General features: G+C 38.2%; 1 protein-coding gene across 2 annotated transcripts; it reads right to left on the bottom strand.

Annotated features, from left to right (window-relative positions):
- Positions 1 to 12248: 12248 nt before the first annotated feature.
- On the bottom strand, positions 12249 to 20068 carry LOC107594276 (somatostatin receptor type 5). 2 transcript variants are annotated; one of them, XM_016284263.1, is made up of 3 exons: positions 19899 to 20068; positions 17516 to 18644; positions 12249 to 12659 (listed from the first exon to the last, which is right to left on the bottom strand). In XM_016284263.1, the coding sequence occupies exons 2-3, from the start codon at positions 18635 to 18637 to the stop codon at positions 12537 to 12539; spliced, it is 1245 nt and encodes a 414-aa protein (XP_016139749.1). In that variant the 5' UTR covers positions 18638 to 18644; positions 19899 to 20068; the 3' UTR covers positions 12249 to 12536. The 2 variants fall into 2 exon arrangements, with proteins under 2 accessions (XP_016139749.1, XP_016139750.1); XM_016284264.1 differs by having other exon boundaries at positions 12577 to 12881.
- Positions 20069 to 20075: the final 7 nt, after the last annotated feature.

Below are 20075 nucleotides of genomic sequence, written 5' to 3' on the forward strand. Positions count from 1 at the left end.
CACCTCGTAAGCTGGTTCGCTTGGTTCATGGCTTATAACACTAACAAAGCCTTTTTTTAAATCCCTATGGGAAAAATGAATTTAAAAAATGCTTCTGGAAACCAGCACTGCTGATAAAGTGGATGAGAACCAATGCACTCTATTGAACACAAGCACAAGCACAAATACAAGATTAAACCTTTCAAAACACCTTTGTTATCATTCATTTCTGGCTTCAAAGTAACAGTGCCATTTTTTTATTGAATACAAACACAAATCATAGTTTTCAACTATAAGTTTGACATCATTGGCTATCATATGACAGAATATAGTGCACAGGCCTGAGGATGAGTGAATGATGAGAGAATACTTATTTTTAGAAGAAACAATTATTTAATTGGAAAATGTTAGTGAAAAGCTCAATTACAACTGTTTTTAGTAATAAAAAACTTTACTAAAACTATAAATTGACTCCAGCAGGAGGAAAAAAAAGTAAAGCTACAAAAGATTGCTCTAAACCTCTGATGCTATAAACAGTGATTTTCATCATCGTCACCCTGTCATAAGTTTATCTCTCATCGGCGTACGTCTGTCTTGAGGGAAAGGAGGCATGTCTTTTCTCCTTTTTCTGTGTCCTTTTTCTCTCTCAGGAGCTCTCTTATTTTACTCGGTCCCTGTCTATATGTTATTCTCCTTTATTCATGCATCATATATTCATCTGCTGTCAGTATGTGTTCCACAAAGAACAGAATGTGAGAGGTGTAGAAATGTGGGGTTTGTGATGGTTATTTTTTAGAAATGTAAGTACACTTTACTCAGCTTTGCCCTTAAGTGTGTTCGAGCGCTTGTGTTTCCACTATGAGAAGTGTGTTTAAGCACTAATTGAGTGAAGCAGCGCACATACGCACTCACCTTTTCCAAAGACAGAATAGTGTTAAGGTAAGAACTATTTTTAGTATATAATATCTACAATACCTATGTCACTAATGGTTTATTGATGCAAAAGAAAATGAAAAATAACTCCTGGATCAACCCAAGTTCAAGAGGACCGTGCAGTGCTAAACATATGCATTAAAGTAATAGTTCATGCATTTACTCACAATTCTGAACCTGAAACTTTCGAAGAATATCACTCAAATTAATGAAAGTGTATGTCAAGATTCAAAATAACCAAAACAACACCATAAAAGTGTTGTAAAAGTAGTCTATATGACCTATGATTTTATTTTCCAAGTCCTCTGAAGTTGTCCAATCCTAAACTGTATCCCAGTTCATGGGATGAATCGTTTTTTTTTTTTTAGCTGGATCTTTTAAATGAATCGGTTGATCTGGTTCACAAAACTGTCCTTAATGATTCATCAGAAATTAGATTGATCTCAAGTTAAAGGAAAATTATCAATATTAATTTAAGTTTCTATCCATTCCTCAGACAATTCTGAACTATATAATTGGAAGACATGGAATAAAGCGAATGATGAAATAAAAGTGATTAAGTACATTCAGACAAATAGGAAATACTGTGCAAGAAATGCAAAGATAAAGTGCGCAGCTGCTGTAGCTTGCATGAGTGTATGTTTTGCATTCAAATGTTTGATTAACTGATGGCATCCCTGATTTCCATCCATTACCCAGAAATCCAAGCATTCCGGATGGGCTCATGTTGTGTCTGCTTCTAATCTACCTCAGTAAATCCAATCCAAAAGCTGTAATGTCTTTACGATGAGAAGTGGAGAGACAAAAAATGAGGGAAAACATGGTGAGAGCCTGAAGAATGAGGAACGGTCTTAACTGCATTTCCTTTGTCCATGCAATACATTGTTCAATAGGCTATTTTAAAATGAATCAATGCATGCTCTCTCGCAAAACAAAACCTTATACTTTTCAAAATAAATCAACGTAAATAAACTATAACCTCTATAGGAGGGCATGGGACAATGTAAGGGACTGTAATGCGATTTATTAGGCAAGTCACCTTTATTTCTATAGTGCTTTATTCTAAACAAATTGTTTCAAAGCAGCTTCACAATGATAAACAGGAAAATAGCAGAATCAATTATGGAATTTCAATTATGGAGACGATTCAGATTTTGCAAAGCAGCTCTAAAATAACAATAGTGTCATTATTTAGCTCAAGACAGTTCAATGTTGATTTAATTCATGCATGCATGTTATTTTATATCTGTATGACTTTCTTCCGCAAATTTAGAACTTGAGCACTAATTTATACTGCCAGACTCCAAAAAAATACAAAACAACCTATTTAAATGTAATCCATCTGTATCGTATCGTCTATGCCAATTCTTCTGAAGCCATACAATTTTTGGAGTTTGACATTCATCATCCATTGTTCCTAACATCTTCTTTTGTGTCCAACTAAAGAAAGAAAAACGAGAACTGATCCTTTAATGATCTGTAAACATGACTGAAGAACTGCAAACACTTCCATTGTTTTGTTTTGTTTTGCTCTGGTGAATGTGCTAAACTCAAATTATCATTCTGTTCAAGAAAACCAAACAACAAAAGATGAAATGCTCAGAACTGTTTGTTCTGTTTCCTACTTTGGCTCAATGGGATTGACAGAGTGGCACTGACCCTATTTGAGAAAGAATCGCAAGTCATGTGGAGGAGACATAAGTAAGGAGGAGATATAAGTCAAAATGACAAGGAAAGAAGAACAAAAAATACCTACAAGCATAAGGTCATTCGTTGTGTCAGTATTTGTGCTGCGTTTTCACGTTCAACATTAGTGTTTATTTAAACGTGCCCAAATTAAAGTCATACGATGTGATTTCAAGTTTTCCTTTCTCTTTTTTGGCGTGTTACAAGCTGTTCGTGAATAGATAAGATCCCTAAAGTTGCAAAGACTAAAGTCTCAAACCCAAAGAGATATTCTTTATCAAAGTTAAGACTGGTCCACGCCCTCTTAAAACACCTCGTTTAAACACGCCCCCACATGTCTACATCACTGTGTGGAAGATTTGCATAACACCGCCCAAATGTTCACACAAAGAAAGAAGGCGTAACTTTGATTCTCGCTGTAGTATTGTTGCCGCCGTCACCATGTCGTGAAGACGCTGTGTGTTTTGTTGTGAAAGTGAAACTACTTTGTTTGGCCTTCCAAAAGAAGACACAACTAGAAATCAGTGGTTAAGTTGTATTTACAACACTGTTCCAGAACACTTCAACCCAAATATTCAGATGTGTGCAGCGCATTTTACGGAGGACGAGGACTGTTTCCTGGGAGAGTAGACTACAATGCCAGTGTTCTGACAAATAATGCTGACTCACAGCCTGTAAGTATGCTTTCATATTTAAAGGATTTGCCACTGATGGTTCAAACGTGAGTTTTGAGCAGTGTAGAGTAGCGCTTGTTGTTTGTCATTTCTCCGATCACAAATGCAGACATGGTTTACGCGGCGCGATACGCAACGCAACGCATAAAAAGACAGTATAAGTCATTATAATCAGTACTTATGTCCCCACTGGATGCAACAAATGCCTTGTTTGGTCAGTGCAGTCGTACTGCGCATGCAACAAAGAAATGTACTTGTAGGCCCCTGATCAGACAGAACGCATTTTTTTGCAGTGAGAGGTGCTTTTTTAAAATTGTTGTCTATTGGCAGTGAGCGTTTTGCATACTGTTTATGTGCCCCGGGCGCCTCGCGTTTTTGTAGGACCATTCTGAGTGCCTGATATTGAGAAAAAAAAATCAACAATGAGCAGGAAAGCGCCCGACGTCATTCACATTTTTTTCCATTGTCCAATCAAATTAATAAGGAGGCGGTCATTTTAGAGTGCTGGCGCTGTAATCCTTGATTAGACTGACAGGATAGCTAATTCGGTGGTTGCCTAGCAACATTTTTAAAAACGCAGCACACTGCTCTTTTGTCTTTTCTAAATTGGGGTTATGCGCAACAGACTTCCGTATTCTGTTAACCGGGTCTCGTTGCTTCCGGTTCAAGCGTTTTGCATATGGTTAGTTAAATATGAAGCAGTTTTACTCTAGATGCCTTCAAAGTAGATACCAATGATGATCATAACCAATGTCCATCACATATGCGGACTGATATCTAAAAGTTTTTTTTTTTTATTCTTTTCACATTTAGATATAAAAATTGAATAAAACGTCAACAATAAAAACAGCTAGCTAGTTTAACTGATTATCTTAAAAGTCCATAGATATCGCTATTATTTAATACGGCTGGTAACACGTTCTCCGACAAGTGGAAGCAATGAGACCTGTTTTCCGGGTTTGGTCAGGTGATGTTCGACATATACCCTATTAAAAAAAAGTAAACCAAAAAAAGGCAGTGCATTGTGCCTCGCGTTTTCAAACCTGAAAAACGCATTCTGTCTGATCGGGGTCTTAAAGGCTTGTGAGCTCAACTATGTGTAAAACAGAGCAGGACGTGGACCACATAGTTGATATGTATAAAGTCAACACTGAGAGATTGTCAAATAGTGGCGCAACAATTCAATTTTCTGTAGCTACATCCCGCTCATTCTGTCCGACTAATATAATTACAATCAATTTAGCATCTGTGGGCGGACGAATCAGCAGGGACGTGAATCTTGCTTTAGCTTGCACCATTTAAAATATCAGAGAGTTATTAAATATCACAGTGTAAGACAGGTGCAGACACCCACATAGACACACATATACACTGCTTTCTTTCTGCATGTTTACATGTCTGGTCTGAGGAGCTTATAATGAATCTCCCGCGGCTCCAGTTGGCTACTTCCGCCGAGCATCCCAGAATTCAATCTGACAGGATGCCCTGAAGCGCTGTCCTAAACGAAACTATCCCGTCCTGTTTTGTTTCAGATCAGGTGTAGGTTTTTTTCTTATGATGGTTTAGATCAGGCCTCGGATTTGGATGCTGGTCCTGGACCAGAGGAAAAGGGAGCCGCCCTCCCGCAGTACCGTGAGTAGGTCACACAGTTAGGGGTCTTTGCTGAACAACTGCTTTCATCATCATCAGGGTGATTTATTTATATATTTATTATTGATTTATATAAATATTCTAAAAAATATTTTTACATTTATGTAAACTGTTATACTTTCTCTGGCACAACCTGTTCATTAGTGCCTAGATTTGTCAATGATTGTTACAGAAGCACCCTAAAACCGGCACATTTTTCCAGTTCTGTAGCTCTCAGTGATTTGCATATAATTGACAAAACCCATAATAATAGTGTTTCGAGATATGGCCCGCAGTTTGTACTGTTTTTCCAGCTCTACACTCATCCATGGACAAAACCCATCCAAAATAAAATGCAGCCACACGTTTCACCATGTTTTCCAAGTTTCTGATGCAATGATGCATATTTGTTGCTGAATGTTATAAAAACACAGACTCTTCTGGGGCCCAGTGTTAAGTGTGAATGTGTGTCTGTTTGGGTTAGCTTCGATTAAGCAAACAGTGTCTTGCAAAAGTTTGAGTCCCAATTGTTTAAAATAATATTTCAGTGGCTCCTTGTATTGCCATAGCAAATTTAGTTTTTGCTACTGAGAGGGACAAACTGTACAGTGTTAATGTCAAAAAACAAAACTAAACAGAATTTCAAAAGTTAGAGTGAGTGTTTGCACAATTAAGGATTTGCAGCTATTGCGTATAAATTTGAAAGTGTTTCCATCCAACAAATCTTCACCTCAGTGATCACTGAAACTTCAACCCAGTCATCAGTAATGATCCTCCAGCATCAGACGATGCATTGGCAGAAGGAGTCTGTCAGCAGCGTTCAGAATGAGTAGCAATCAAATCAGCTTCAGGCTCTAGCAGACAGTGTTAGAAAGGAGGAGCGGTAGCTTTTTAATGAGGTTTCCAAGGTTGCTCTTGTTGGGTTTCCAGCTTGGCAGCTTCATAAATTCTCAAATTCCCCCTGGGTTCCAGTGAGTCTGGATTCTGGTGCCTTGACCTTCAGAACGGCCCCAAAGTAAAAGGTGTAAAAAAAATAAAAGATCTTGCAGGTGTGTCAAGGGTGATTTGTTCAGTTGGCAGAAGTTCCAGTTTCCTATGCAGAAGGATATTCATCAAAAGCAATCGGAACAGAAGCGGACGAGGCGTTATCGGTCTTTGCCATTGGTAGAATACAGAATCTATCAGAGCAGGGACTCATTAGACCAGGAGCATTGGTGAGAACGGCCTTCATTTATTCAAAAGAATGCTAGATATCAGTAAGCTTTCACTGGCTTATCTCAAACGTTGGAAATCCTTATTCTTTGTAGCCTTCCCTGAAATTTGCGTGCAAAGCGGTTGTTTAAATTCAATGAGATTTTCAGTCAAGTCCCCAAAAAATCTAGCGGAAAGATCTCGGTTGTAAATCATGTCAACACAGGGATTTCTGAATTATGTCCACTGGTACAACGAACATCCCACTGACATTAATGCATTACCTCAGTTTTCATCACCTCTAGGTTCTCTGGGGTGTTGCAGTTCTCCTCCTTGTGCCAGAAGTTGAAGTACCTCACCCAACACCACTGAATATTCCTCCTCAGAGCAGCAGTGAAATGTCCAGATATTGCTCAAGACCTAAGTGTTTGCAGAATGTCTTAAAATTACGGCCAGATATCTGTGGAAATGATTTTATCTGTCGTAGCTATCTATCTTTATTCACCTTTATTTTTGTACCTTTACACTTTATCAGATCTTCATTTAAAAATGTTTTTTTCTAATATTTTCAATAGCCTTGTACAAAAACCTTTTAATAGTTGAGTAAAATGGCATGAAAAAGGCATAAATTGAAGGACATTATGATACTGGTGTTTCCAGCATGCAATTTTTTGCTTCTGTTTGCCTCTTTTATTTATTCTGTTGTCAATGCAGATGCTGTTATCAAGTTTAGCTGTTGCCATGTTTCAAGTTTATTTTCTACTCAGTGTTTGTGCTAAAAAAAAAGAAGAAGCCATTAATTAAAGTGTTTTTAGTACCAAGTGTTGAGGTGTGTGAGAGTGCATGAATACATGTCATTCACTTAGGTTAGGTGATCTATATGGTTTTAACATAGAGTACATTCTTTGCTCCTTGTATTAACTATTAGTCCTTTTGAGATTAGACGAGTGTTTGATTATAGAGTCTCATTGTCTCATTATAGAGTCTTCAGATCAGTGTGTTGGTATCTGTGTTCTTTAAATCAAATAGTACAGATGGTTTTCTGAAGAACTACAGAATAAAATGTTCTTTGTGGAAAACTGTCCCATGATACCAGGCTATAAAACACTTATTTTGAACAGGGATTCATAAGTGCCCCTTTAACAATTTATTTTTATGACATTATGTGTATATTGTTTGCTGTTACTGAGATACACTGGGATGGATCTTAATCCTGTTTGTCATGATGCCATACCATTTGTCTTTCTAATTCCATGCCCTGAATCGTATCTGGTTTATTAGTTTTTGGAGGCTTGCTTTCCTGTGTTATTGCCTGTCGGAGATTTCTTGCCATCAAGCTGGAAAATGGTAAGCCTGTCTGGTAAGAAGGACGCTTTATTACTTTGCATCTTTGTTTTCTTCTGTTATATTCATGATTTGAAGTCTGTGACAATCCTGGAGCATTTGCAGCCTCTGCTGTTTGACACAAAATGACTTTTCAGATAAGTGTATACTGCTGCAGAGAGAGTTCATCTGAAGGCACTTGAGATATGGAACAACAGCGAAAGCCTGAGATGACAATGTGAAAGTGGATTGAAAACGAAGACTCAAAGAGTCTTTTTATCCTCCCCAGGCAGCTGAATGTGAAATGAGGGAATGTAAAGCGGGAATTGATTTAGGAACAGAAAACACAGAGACAGGAGGGAGTGATTGTAATGGAATCACAGGTTGAAAACCTGACTGAGGTGGAACAGAGGAGCAAATGGAGGTAGAGTAAGAAAAGAAACTGAAGTCTAAGGATGAGACTTGATCTGAACCACAAGCAGCTCATATACAAGGACTCAACCAATAACACAAATAAGACCAGGAGAGTTTTTATTTATTTATTTACCCGTGCAAATAGGACAAAATTTGGCTTGATGCAACAAAAATGTAACAGAGATTTATGGGTTTTGCACACAAACATAAGAACTGCTATTATTTGCATTACAACATAAATTCATATACTGTATATCTCAGCATCTCGTCCACGGTAGAAAAAACGACCATCTCTCATTCAGTTTCTGCATATTCAAATTTGGCGCGAAGATAACACGCGCGATAGCTAAGGACGTTTAAGCTCAGTTTCTACTCCTCCCTTTTCTTCTAATATCCGGACCCAATAATAACCAACAACAATTCAAAGACTGATCATTGGCATTTTGTTTTCTCTTGCAGCAGAAGTGTATGTACTATCACTCATGAAGGTTTAGTGATGTGATGTGACATGTGGCCAAGTATGGTGACACATACTCGGAATTAGTGCTCTGCATTTATCCCATCCAAAGTGCACACACACAGCAGTGAACACACACACCGTGAACACACACCCGGAGCAGTGGGCAGCCATTTTTGCTGCGGCGCCCGGGGAGCAGTTGGGGGTTCGGTGCTGTATACTGTATATAAAGATTGATTAGTTACATGACACTTACGGCGCTTTTCCACTGCATGGTGCGGCACGGTACAGCTCGGTACTGTTCACTTTTGGGGGGTTTTCCACCAATCCCTGCCGGTACGAGACTCGAACCTGCAACCTTTTGGGTTACGAGTCCGTCTCTCTAACCATCAGGCCACGACTTCCAACTGTATATAAAGATTGATTAGTTACATGACACTTACGGCGCTTTTCCACTGCATGGTGCGGCACGGTACAGCTCGGTACTGTTCACTTTTGGGGGGTTTTCCACTGGGTACAGTGCCTGGTACTTTTTTCAGTACCAACTCAGTTGGGGTTCCAAGTGAACTGTACTGTTACCAAAACGTGACATGTAAACTCTGCTGATCACGGATTGGCCGGAGAGAATCGTCACTACCTGCATCACTGAACTTGCGCCACAAACACAACAGAACCACTAGATTTAAATCAGCACAGCCAGCAAAGGATCGAACACAACAGTTTTGAACGAGCTCACCTTTTTTAACAACCAAAAAGTGGCTGTTTCGTTGTCTATTGAGGAAGTACAGACGTTCCTCTCATTGATAGCAGAGGAGTGGATCCAGCGAGAGCTTGATGGGGCGACGCGGAATGAAAAAGTTTTTCAGGAGTCGCGGCAGTAGAGGCGGCGCAACTATAACTATATGTGAATGAATAATCCAGTCCACTCTAAAGCGATACTAAACTGCAGTGGAAACGCAAACCAAGCCGTGCCGAGCCAAGTCGAGTCGTACCACGCAGTGGAAAAGCTCCATTAGAGGCTCAAAAGGTTATGTCGTCCTGGGCAATATGGCAAATTTTTAACTGTGTGCTTCGAGGTGGTCCTGCACAAGTCAAACATCTGTCATTGAGATGAATGTAAAATGCTAACAGGCTAACTCTCTCCTTCAATGTAGTGCCATTCAAGTCTGGTCTGGTTATTGGTAAGTAAAGATGTGTTACATGAGTAGCAGAAACATTGCCTGACAAAACAATGGTACTATGTCACCTGAATGCAACAGCTTAACATATAACTCAGAAAAAAACTGACATGGAGAATGAAAGAAAAACCCAAGAGCAGATGGCTAATGAATACACTGTTTTATTTAGACAAAAACATAGTATACGTACAACTTACATATTTGATTCTCATTTAATGAGGTCTGGTGATTGATTTCATAAGTAATAATGGCATCAGCTATGTGTGCTGTTCAAGCGCACTCCTAAAGTCAGCAATTCAGCAATATGCCGTCAATATAGATTTCTGATAATAATGTTTAAGAGTGCAATATATGATCTAAAGCGGGGCTGTCCAAACTCGGTCCTGGAGGGCCGGTGTCCTGCAGAGTTTAGCTCCAACCCTAATTAAACACACCTGAACCAGCTAATCAAGCTCTTACTAGGCATATTAGAAACTTCCAGGTAGGTGTGTTGAGGCAAGTTGGAGCTAAACTCTGCAGGGCCCCGGCCCTCCAGGACCGAGTTTGGACAGCCCTGAACTAAAGGGTTTTTTTCAGGAGTTTTCTGCAATTAAAACTTTTTTCTAAACATTTTCTTACACAAATGTCACAGGTTCACAGGTTCCTGATAAGGATCCCGAAAACAAATGAATAATAATCATTAAAAAGTAATATTAATACCAACAGTTACCAACCGACACGTGCCTAAAACAGTTCCAACAAGTCTAGAATCAAACAAGTCTTTGGGTTTAAAAAAAGAAGCTGAAGTATTGATCTTAAAGCTTGCTGGCTGACATGAACAGGCCTAAAATATGCCTGCTGAATTATGTGTGTCATCAAAGTTTATATCAGAGGCACATTTAGCATTAATAAAGCAATGCACATTCTTCATATAGCTTTTATGAACAGCTAAATACACATGCCGACACGCAGAACACATAAACGCTGTCGCACAAGGAAGATCTTTGTAGCTGAGGCATTTAAGCCGTTTCTAGAAGCTTCCACCAATAGTAAGGAAGGGTGGCAGTACTGGATGGGTTCATCCATCCCAGACCATTTTTTTATTTTATTTTTTTTTTTTTTACAAATAAGATCATTTGTACATCAAACATCAATAGAAATGACTTAAGAAAGGCAATGATAACATTTGTTGGTGTGGTTTCCATTACACTGGCAGTAATTTTACTATAACATTACATAGTGACATTATGTCAAAAAGTGTTCTTAAATATAAACCATATGAACACTTATAAACATTTAACAATGAAGCAAATGAACGTAAATAACCCCCAGCAATAAATGACGAGGGGAAGAAGCTAAACAACAAAGAAAGCAAACAACAGCTTGTGTCTCTAAGGCCTCCTCCGACGCCTCGCATTTTCAAATGTCTGATAGTTTGATCTGGGACAAGAAAAGGCACTTTGCTACATTTGGCAGAGAGCAGAGGACCGTTTAAACACGTCAATACGGATCAGGAAACGCTATCTTGACCCTTGAACACCACACCCTAAAGTACTTTAAAGTCCCAGTTTCCACAGATTCCCAAGCCCTAGGACATGCGAACGCTGAAAAAGTTCAACCAGCCAAGCAATCTTTCACATTTCATTCTACCTGTCAGTGCAAGTCCCCAGATGGGGAAAGGGAAGTTTCTGGCCAGAGATGTGGCGCTCCCAGTGTGTCGTGGGTCAACGGCTGCGTTCCCTATATTCACATGATAAGTCCAACCCTAATGGTGTTGAGTTGCTGATCCCCCCCAAAAAAACAACAACATGTTTGCCTTGCAGATGTTCAGTTGTCAATTAAAAAACATAGTGCAATCAAAAGATGAACAGAGAGAAGCATTTACTGTGTTTTACACACATCTCTCTCTGAAAACATTTAGTATCACACTTCTATAGTTTAATATGAAAATGAGAAATTTTGCCATGGCAATAACATTGTTATTTCACGTAAATAAAAAGTTTTTTTATGGTTTTATTTTTAGTTAGCGAAAACAACCCTGCTGATTTGCTAAACTGGTTTTAACACGTAATGTACTTGGATTAATTTTGATCCGTTTAAAGGGGAATGTTAATGATAATTGGGTGCCAATCGTAGAGTTGTTCATTTTAGAACGAGTTTCCAAGAATTACATCAAACTTCTTGGAGTTCTATTGCACTCTTCTAAGTTTAGACTGCTGAAGTCGAAAGGAACGAAGCATATTAGTGTTTATTTTTGAAGGACACTGGGACACGCCAAGTTTTCTCGCAATCAGCTGTAGCAGGTACATATAATACATTGTGTGTGTGTGTGTGTGTGTGTCTTTCTTTTTTGTTCACTTCACATCAATCATTTGATTGTAGAGGAGAAAGAGAAAAGGTTATTTTGTGTTTAATGCAGAAAAATTGATTTAATGTTTCTGTTGTGTGTGTGCGTGCGTGCGTGTGTGTGAGAAAAACAATATACCAACATTCATCATCTCTAAATCCCCTTCACTTGCATCTGAAGTCCTGTCTCTCTTTTAAATCCCTCTTCTGTTTTCTCATCCTTTTTTAAAACTCTTTTTAAAAGTTGGGCCCAAAAGTCTGAGACCACGTTAAAAACCTGGGATTCCAAAGTAATTTAATATAGAGAAAATATACAGAAGGTATTTGGTTTTTGAAAAATATGAAACAAGTAAATGTAAAATGACATAAAATAGGAAATATTTCAGACTCCTTATTAGATCATGCTGGAAAAAGTCAGGCTTTGCACTTTATCATATAAACGAAACCTAAAAATTGCTTTGCTAATATTATATTTTGCGTTGAAAGAATTGTATTCTAAAAATATGATTTTCACTAGTGGTCTCAGACTCAAGATTTTAAATAGTGTTTTACAAATTCACAAATAGTAATTCTTAGCTGATTAAATATTTTAAAGCTTTTAAATTCAACATAGAATTTTCCAAGCCGGTTTAAAATTCCAGGTTTTCCATGAGCGAAGACGCTAGTGTCTTTCAGCACACACTGCACCCTCCACCCAAAACAAAGTATCCTGGCATTGTTCGGATGGGCTCTCACGACCCGCCGGGGTCACAGGTCACGGCTGGAGCTGGGCGTGGCGACGATGGGCACCGGGTGCAGACTGAGCTCTGCTGCGCGGGAGGGCGGAGTCACTGGCACATTCAGGGGTGTGGCTTGAGGCTCAGGCCACACCTTCCACAAAAGCCAGAAGAAGAGACAGGAGGACATACAGACAAATTGAAGGGATGAACGGAGAGACGATAAGACAATAGAGCACAGGTAAGGAGACGAAATAAAGATGGAAATGACAGACAGAGAGAGAAACAGCATTTAGAGTGTGGACTGGCCAATGATCTGGGGTCTTGCAGGCTGAGGCTTCTCAGATGCACTCATGCAAGTCTGTAACTGCAGATCCTGCAGAAACACAGAACAGGACAGACAGTGGCACCTCTGCACTGCTGTGTGTGTCGATGATGCTGTTTTGCAGTTTAGAAAACCAGGAATGAATGATGCAATAATGAATATTCTGCCATTAGTTATTTCAGACCCAGTTTTTTCAGCATTTCTCTATTTGTGTTCCACTGAGAAAATTACAGCGTACAGGTTTTGGAACAACATCGTGGTGAGTAAATAGTGACAGAATTACATTTTTAGGTGAACTATCCCTTTAAACTGCACTTGTAAAAATAGAAGCCTAACAAGCACAACATTCTGCCGTTCCCTTTTCCCAACATTTTCAGCCATTTGCATGTCTTTTTTCTTTCTTCCTGTTTTTCATTCTGTAGAATAACATGTTCTTTCTGGTGCACAATGTGGTTTTAATTCAGCCTCTGAGACTCCCTGCTGGTACTCTTTAAAACAGAGAGAGAGAGAGACAGATTTTCCACCGGAATGATACCAGAGATGGTGCTCGGACGCAGGATCTGTGAACCTCAATTAGGACTGGCCTGCATTTCCACAGATGTAAGAGACAAATATGAAATATATAACAAATGACATTCATTGCAACATTTTCAACATAAGATTTAAATAAATGTATTCATTAATTCATTTAATTCTAAATTATATAATATTATTGTGTAATATTATAATTATTTATATATTCATATATTAAATTTATTTTCTAAATTATTTTATATCTTTTTTTGTATTTATTTATATATTCAAAATATATTTGAGAAATAATTTTTCCAGCATAAATGATGCAACATTAAGCAATGTTTTACCCAAACAGGTAAGACTGAAAACTAGTTGTAACAGAGCTATATCGCACCCTTTTTTCCATCAATGTGTATTGTCAAAATTGTTTAACCGGATGTCTTTCTATGACAGCTTCAGCATGTTACCTCATATATGTGGGCTCAGTAAAAATATGAAAAATCTTGTAATAAATTCTCTTATATATATATATATATGTAATTAACTAAAATTTTATGTAATATATTTATATTTATTAAGATATTTAAAATTTATTGATGTATTTAAATAAAACATTTTTATTTCATGAAGATGCTGTGATCTAATGGGAGCACTCTACTTTTTGTTTTTGTGCCAGAGTGATTTGTTGTTCTGATCAATTTTGAAGTGGTGATGTTTGGTTCGTGCATCAAGACCAGCAGGTTTAAAGAGCCATTGCCAGGCAAAGTGTTTTTTGTGGTTTGCTTTGTAAACATGCAGAATGGAGCCAAATTGGCCTCCAGCTCCAGCAGCGCTACACTGCTGGTAATGTAGAAAGTGAATGTGTGTCTATAGTGTCTCCAGAAGTCAGATGGAGTATCAGTCAAAGCAGGGAAAGCCAGTCTGCCACAGAGAGACTTTAGAGCTGATATCAACTTTGCGGATGCAGTAATGACTTAAAGGGACTGGCTTTTTCACATTGATTCTACATCAGATGCTGTGATGTCCATCAAAGGTAAGGAATTCTTCAGTCATACAGATCTGATTCAGTCTCTGATTTCCCCACTGAATGAACTATGGGATCGTCTGATCTCACTCCCGGAAGGACACTCGCACTACTTGTACTTCCTTATGGTCCACTTGGTCAAGCTGACACAGGGAAATACTAACATTTCATCATTTCTTCTACTAGACCTGAGCAATGTGATAAAATATAGCTGGTAAAAATGGATGTGTATATTAACTATTTCAACAACAACTTCAAGTGCGGTTCATCCAATTACAAATTGAAGTAAATTACAATAGTTTAACTATTTTCGAGGTTTTTTTGGACGTAATATTTTGCAACATTTTCTGAAGAATTATGTCTTGGTTAACATCAATCAAGATCCTAATTTTTAAAAAATTACTGTATTTTGTATATGTAGACTATTTATTGTCAATTATTCATCATCTCTTCTACTCGGGCTGAGAAATATGATAAAATATAGGTGATGAAAATGTGTGTATTTCAACAAATTCAAGTGCGGTTCATCCAATCACAAAGTCATAAACATACACTTTTAGATTTACTGTTTAAATATGAATTAATTCAGACATAATATATTTGCACATTTTTTGAAGAATTATCTGTTGGTTCCAAATGATAAAAATCTATGAAATTGAATGATTTTCAATAACCAAAAAATATGGTTAATGTCAAATAACTCTGTGGTAATATTTTACACATGGTTGTTTAATAAAAAAAATATATATATATTTGTTGAATTCCCACCAAAAATATATATTACTGGACAAAATTGGACTATTTTGACAATTGTTTGACTTTTTCCTACAAATTAGAATAGTTGTAATGGCATCAAAACTTTATACATATGAATGTATGTAGTGACAAAAACTCTAAATTGTGATTTATTACTGTATAAAACAAATCATCGATTTAAGATTGTGGTCATAATATCACTCAGCCCTTTCTTTCTTCGTCTTTTACTCACAAACACACACAGATGCTAATATACATGGACATTGGGAATGTTTATTGGGAACATATGAGTAGTGTTGTCCCTAAGGGCATATATATATTTGTTGAATTCCCACCAAAAATATATATTACTGGACAAAATTGGACTATTTTGACAATTGTTTGACTTTTTCCTACAAATTAGAATAGTTGTAATGGCATCAAAACTTTATACATATGAATGTATGTAGTGACAAAAACTCTAAATTGTGATTTATTACTGTATAAAACAAATCATCGATGTAAGATTGTGGTCATAATATCACTCAGCCCTTTCTTTCTTCGTCTTTTACTCACAAACACACACAGATGCTAATATACATGGACATTGGGAATGTTTATTGGGAACATATGAGTAGTGTTGTCCCTAAGGGCACTAAAGGGGCTAGTACTGATGGACAGGAAGACACACACACACACACACACACACACACACACAATCACTCTCTCTCTCTCCATTTGCTGCTCACTAAATCAATTTCACTGAGATTGTCTCTTTTGGGAGGGAAGAAGGAGCAACATGTTGGCAGCTGGATCGAATGTAAAATTCTCAGCATGTTTGTACTCTACAGAGAATTCATGAAAACACCAGCGAAGGGCCAAAAACCAACTGCCCCTAACTGTACGGTTTGTTTTTCTTCTTCTAGAAAACAGTTTAAAGGAATAGTTTACCAAAAAGTAACAATTCTGTCAACATTTACTCACCCTAACCTTGCTCCAAACCCTTCAGTGGAACACAAAACATAATGTCATGATATTCAAAATGTTCAAATAGACTTTTGAATGCTATCAAGTAGATCATATGACTTAAACTCTTTGAGTCTTCTGAATTTTCTGGTTGTCCTTTTTGTTCATATGCATTGATTGTTAAACAGGATTTTAATTTTATTGAGTGAACTATGCCTTGAACAACTTTAGAGAACGTTCAGTAACACTTTACAATAAGGTCTCATTAGTTAGCATTAGTTAATGCATTGACTAACAATGAGCAATACATTTGTTGCAGTATTTATAAATCTTTAAAATTCTACTGTTCATTGTTAGTTCATGTTAGCTCAGTTACATAGTATTAATGGATACAACTTTTGATTTTAATAATGAATTTGGTAAATGTTGAAATTAAAATGAATTAATATTAATACATACTTTAGATGTATTTTTCATTGTTAGCTCATGTAGCAAATGGAACCTTATTTTAAAGTGTTCCTGAACTTTAATTAGCTAAAACATTCAACACATCAGACAATGCAAAGAACAGAAAGGTAAGTTTACACAACGACAAAGTACTATAAATGGAAAAGTTTTTACTTTGCATTTTTTAAAGGTTTTGCAATGACAACGTTGTCCAAATGGTCCCCGTTCACACGGATCCACAAACACGAATATAATCGCTGCATTATGCATGTCAGGCCAATAGTTGGGGATGTCACTTTGTAAATAAACTCGTCTATGCGCGCATTCTTCTACGGAGCAGTGAATACAAACGTTGTTTTGGTTGTCAAGTACTCACCCGTGCATACCTAAAGACCATGTAATACGCATGCGCATGACGTCACCATTTTCACAAATTTGCATTGTTGTAGTTTACACAGTGATGATAATACTATCGTTTTCAAAAACGTGCACTTTGAAACCCATATTCAAAAGTTTACATATAAATGAACAAAAAACTAGGGCTGGCAACATTAACGCGTTAACGAATGTGATTAATTCAAAATGCTTACTGTGTTCAAATGATTTAACGCTAATAAATTACTGACGCACACAAAATTGCATCTTTAATGTAAGGTCGCCAGTCAGGAGTTTACCACACCAAGCATCTATAATAATGAAAACACCTGTAACCCTGGTAGGCAGACATTTCTATTTTAAAAGAAAATCAGATGGCACTCTGAAGTTGTGTGCATACATCGCATTTTGAAGTACCATTTAAAGTTCATTGAGTTTGAAGTCTAGTTTGAGCAAGCTGACGATGAATAAATGGTGTTTAATTTCACGTTAAGTGTGCGATTAATCGCACAGACATGGGTGTGATTAATCACAAGTAATCATTTTATCTATTGACTAAACATTCAACAGATTCATTAAACACATGTCAAATATGTGAGATGTGCTTTCAGAGTGACTGTACCTGGCTGCCCTGTACGTGTCCATTAAATTCATTGTTCCGAGGCGTCAGGAACGTATCGTGGGTCGTCGTTTTCTCCGTCCGCGGCACACTGGGATCACCATCCTCCACGCCGTTTGCCTTGCGCACGCACAGCACCTTCCGGAAACTCTGCTTGAAGTTGTCGGACAAGAACCCGTAGAGCAGCGGATTGGCACAGCTGTTGGCATACGACAGGATGACGGCGAAAAAATACACCCCTGCCATCACGCTGTTCTCCGGGAGTATGAACACTAGGTTTACGATGTTGATGATGTAGAACGGCAGCCAGCAGAGGACGAACACTACCACGATCACCACCACCATGCGGGTCACCTTCCGCTCGGAGCGTCTGCGCTTCGTAAATCCCGCCCGTGCACCAGACGACTTCACCTTGACTACGATGAGCAGGTAACACATGCAGATGACCAGCAGGGGGCCGAAGAATCCGAGCGTTGCAGTGTAAAGTATGAATGCCGTCGACCAAACGTCTCGTGGCTCCGGCCAACTCATGTTGCATGAGTTAAACATGTCCTGCACATCAGAGAATATCACCACGGGGAGAACAACGATGAACGAAAATGCCCAGACCGCTGCGCTAACTGCTTTAGCTACTCGTGGCCTGCGCCACCTAGTGGAGCGGATAGGATGCACTACTGCTAAATAGCGATCAATACTCATCACCGTCAAACAGAAGATGCTTGTGAATTGATTTAACGAGTCTGCCGTCATGACGACACGACACAGGAATGAGCCAAACGGCCAGTATGACAGTACGTTTTGCGTCGTAAGGAAAGGGAGGCCCAAAATATACAGCTCATCGGCCACGGCCAAATTTAAAATGTAGATGTTTGTAACTGTTTTCATTTTAGCATAGCGCAAAACTACGTAGATAGCCAGAGTGTTGCCAGTAAGTCCAACGATGAACACGGTGAATGATATGACTGCAGTAACCATCGTGCTGCTCCCTTGAAATGGCATGCTTTGATTGGACACATTGCCAGTGTAATTCCCAACTGGAGTTCCTGAAAATCCCAGTCCCAAGGAGGAGGAGTTATAATCCCCTGGGATTGACCCCGCCCACCTGGATTGATTAAATGACTCCATTCTGGATCTGGAATGGACAGAAAGATAAAAAGGGTCAGAAATGAGTGTATAGGTGGGAAAAGGATGAGTAAACCGAGAGAGAGTATAAAGCAGCAATGAATCCATAACAGCTCAGTGGAAAGGTACATAGTTTCTCTTTATGCGTGTATGTTTTTTAGCAGGAGAGAATATGGCTTGTGTTCATTTAATGTGCTTGAGTCGGCTTGTTTTACAGTGAGAGATCAGAGAGACTGAATCAGTGCAGATGATCACACCTCGGCTATAAAGAGCAGAGCCAAAACAGCAAACCCACACAAGGAGACTGAAGAGACATAACGCATTCATGCATTTCTCTCTGTCGCTCTCTGTCTCCTGTTTTACGTCTCTCCTCGGTGTTGCATAGTGGCACAGGACATTCACGCATTAAAAAACTATATTAAAAAGCATGGTTTAGAATACACTATACTTGACATCTATTGAACCAAATATGTTTTTTCAAGCTTTTGGCCTAAACAGGCAAAACAAAGTCAACTATGGAAACAATAGAAATGAAAAAAAAAAATGCCTTAAAGTTTTTGATTGGATTTTGATTGATTCTTATGTCTCTATTAGTACAGAGATCAATTTTCGCAATCCGTTTTCTCTAAATTCGTGCACAGTTGAGCCCAAACTGTCTGCCAGCACAGAGCATAATCTAAGAAAGCTAATTTGATTTCAGTTAACCTAAAACTAAACTTAATGTGTAGCTGTTTCCCTTCCATTGCTGTATGTAGGCTAGTTGTCACATCTCAGTAGCTGCAGGCTTTTGAGTCAAAAGTCCAATTACACAAATTCTCTAGCAAATCTATTTTAAAACATCTCATTCAAAACTATTAGATATTTTCTGTAAATTCTCACTCCCAAACCGTATAATAACTTTCACCACAATAAATTCACAATGTCATGCATTTAGACAAGAGTCAACTAAATAATGATGGTAGATGTTAACCAAAAGTTTAAACTGTGTTCACAGGACAAGTTTGGGGCAACTTGTTTTATTTACTTAATTACTTTATTACTTACAATATTTGTTGGCATTAAGAACGGATTGATAATTATGTAGGTTTATAGGCTACCCTTTACATTTTTGTTGTTGCAGTAATTGATTTGCATTTCATAATTGTTTGTGTGTGTGTGTGTGTACCTGGTATTTATCACGTTATGGGACCAAATGTCCCCACAAGGATAGTAATACTAGTAAATTTTGACATTTTTGAGGTCCCCATGAGGAAACTGTGCTTACCTGAGTAGCCTGTGTATCAGTAAAACGCAGGAAGGTGTGAAACACCCCTCGAAGGAGATGAGAAGAGTAGATAAATGTCAAAAACACTGGGAAACATTGTGCAGGTTAAATCTGTCAGCAGCGTTATCTGTTGAACAAGCTACCGCACGCGCTCTCGCATCAGTGTGCAGCCTCGCG

The sequence above is a fragment of the Sinocyclocheilus grahami genome, unplaced genomic scaffold, assembly GCF_001515645.1.
Source record: "Sinocyclocheilus grahami isolate Dianchi unplaced genomic scaffold, SAMN03320097.WGS_v1.1 scaffold181.1, whole genome shotgun sequence".
Classification (NCBI taxonomy): Eukaryota; Metazoa; Chordata; class Actinopteri; order Cypriniformes; family Cyprinidae; genus Sinocyclocheilus; species Sinocyclocheilus grahami.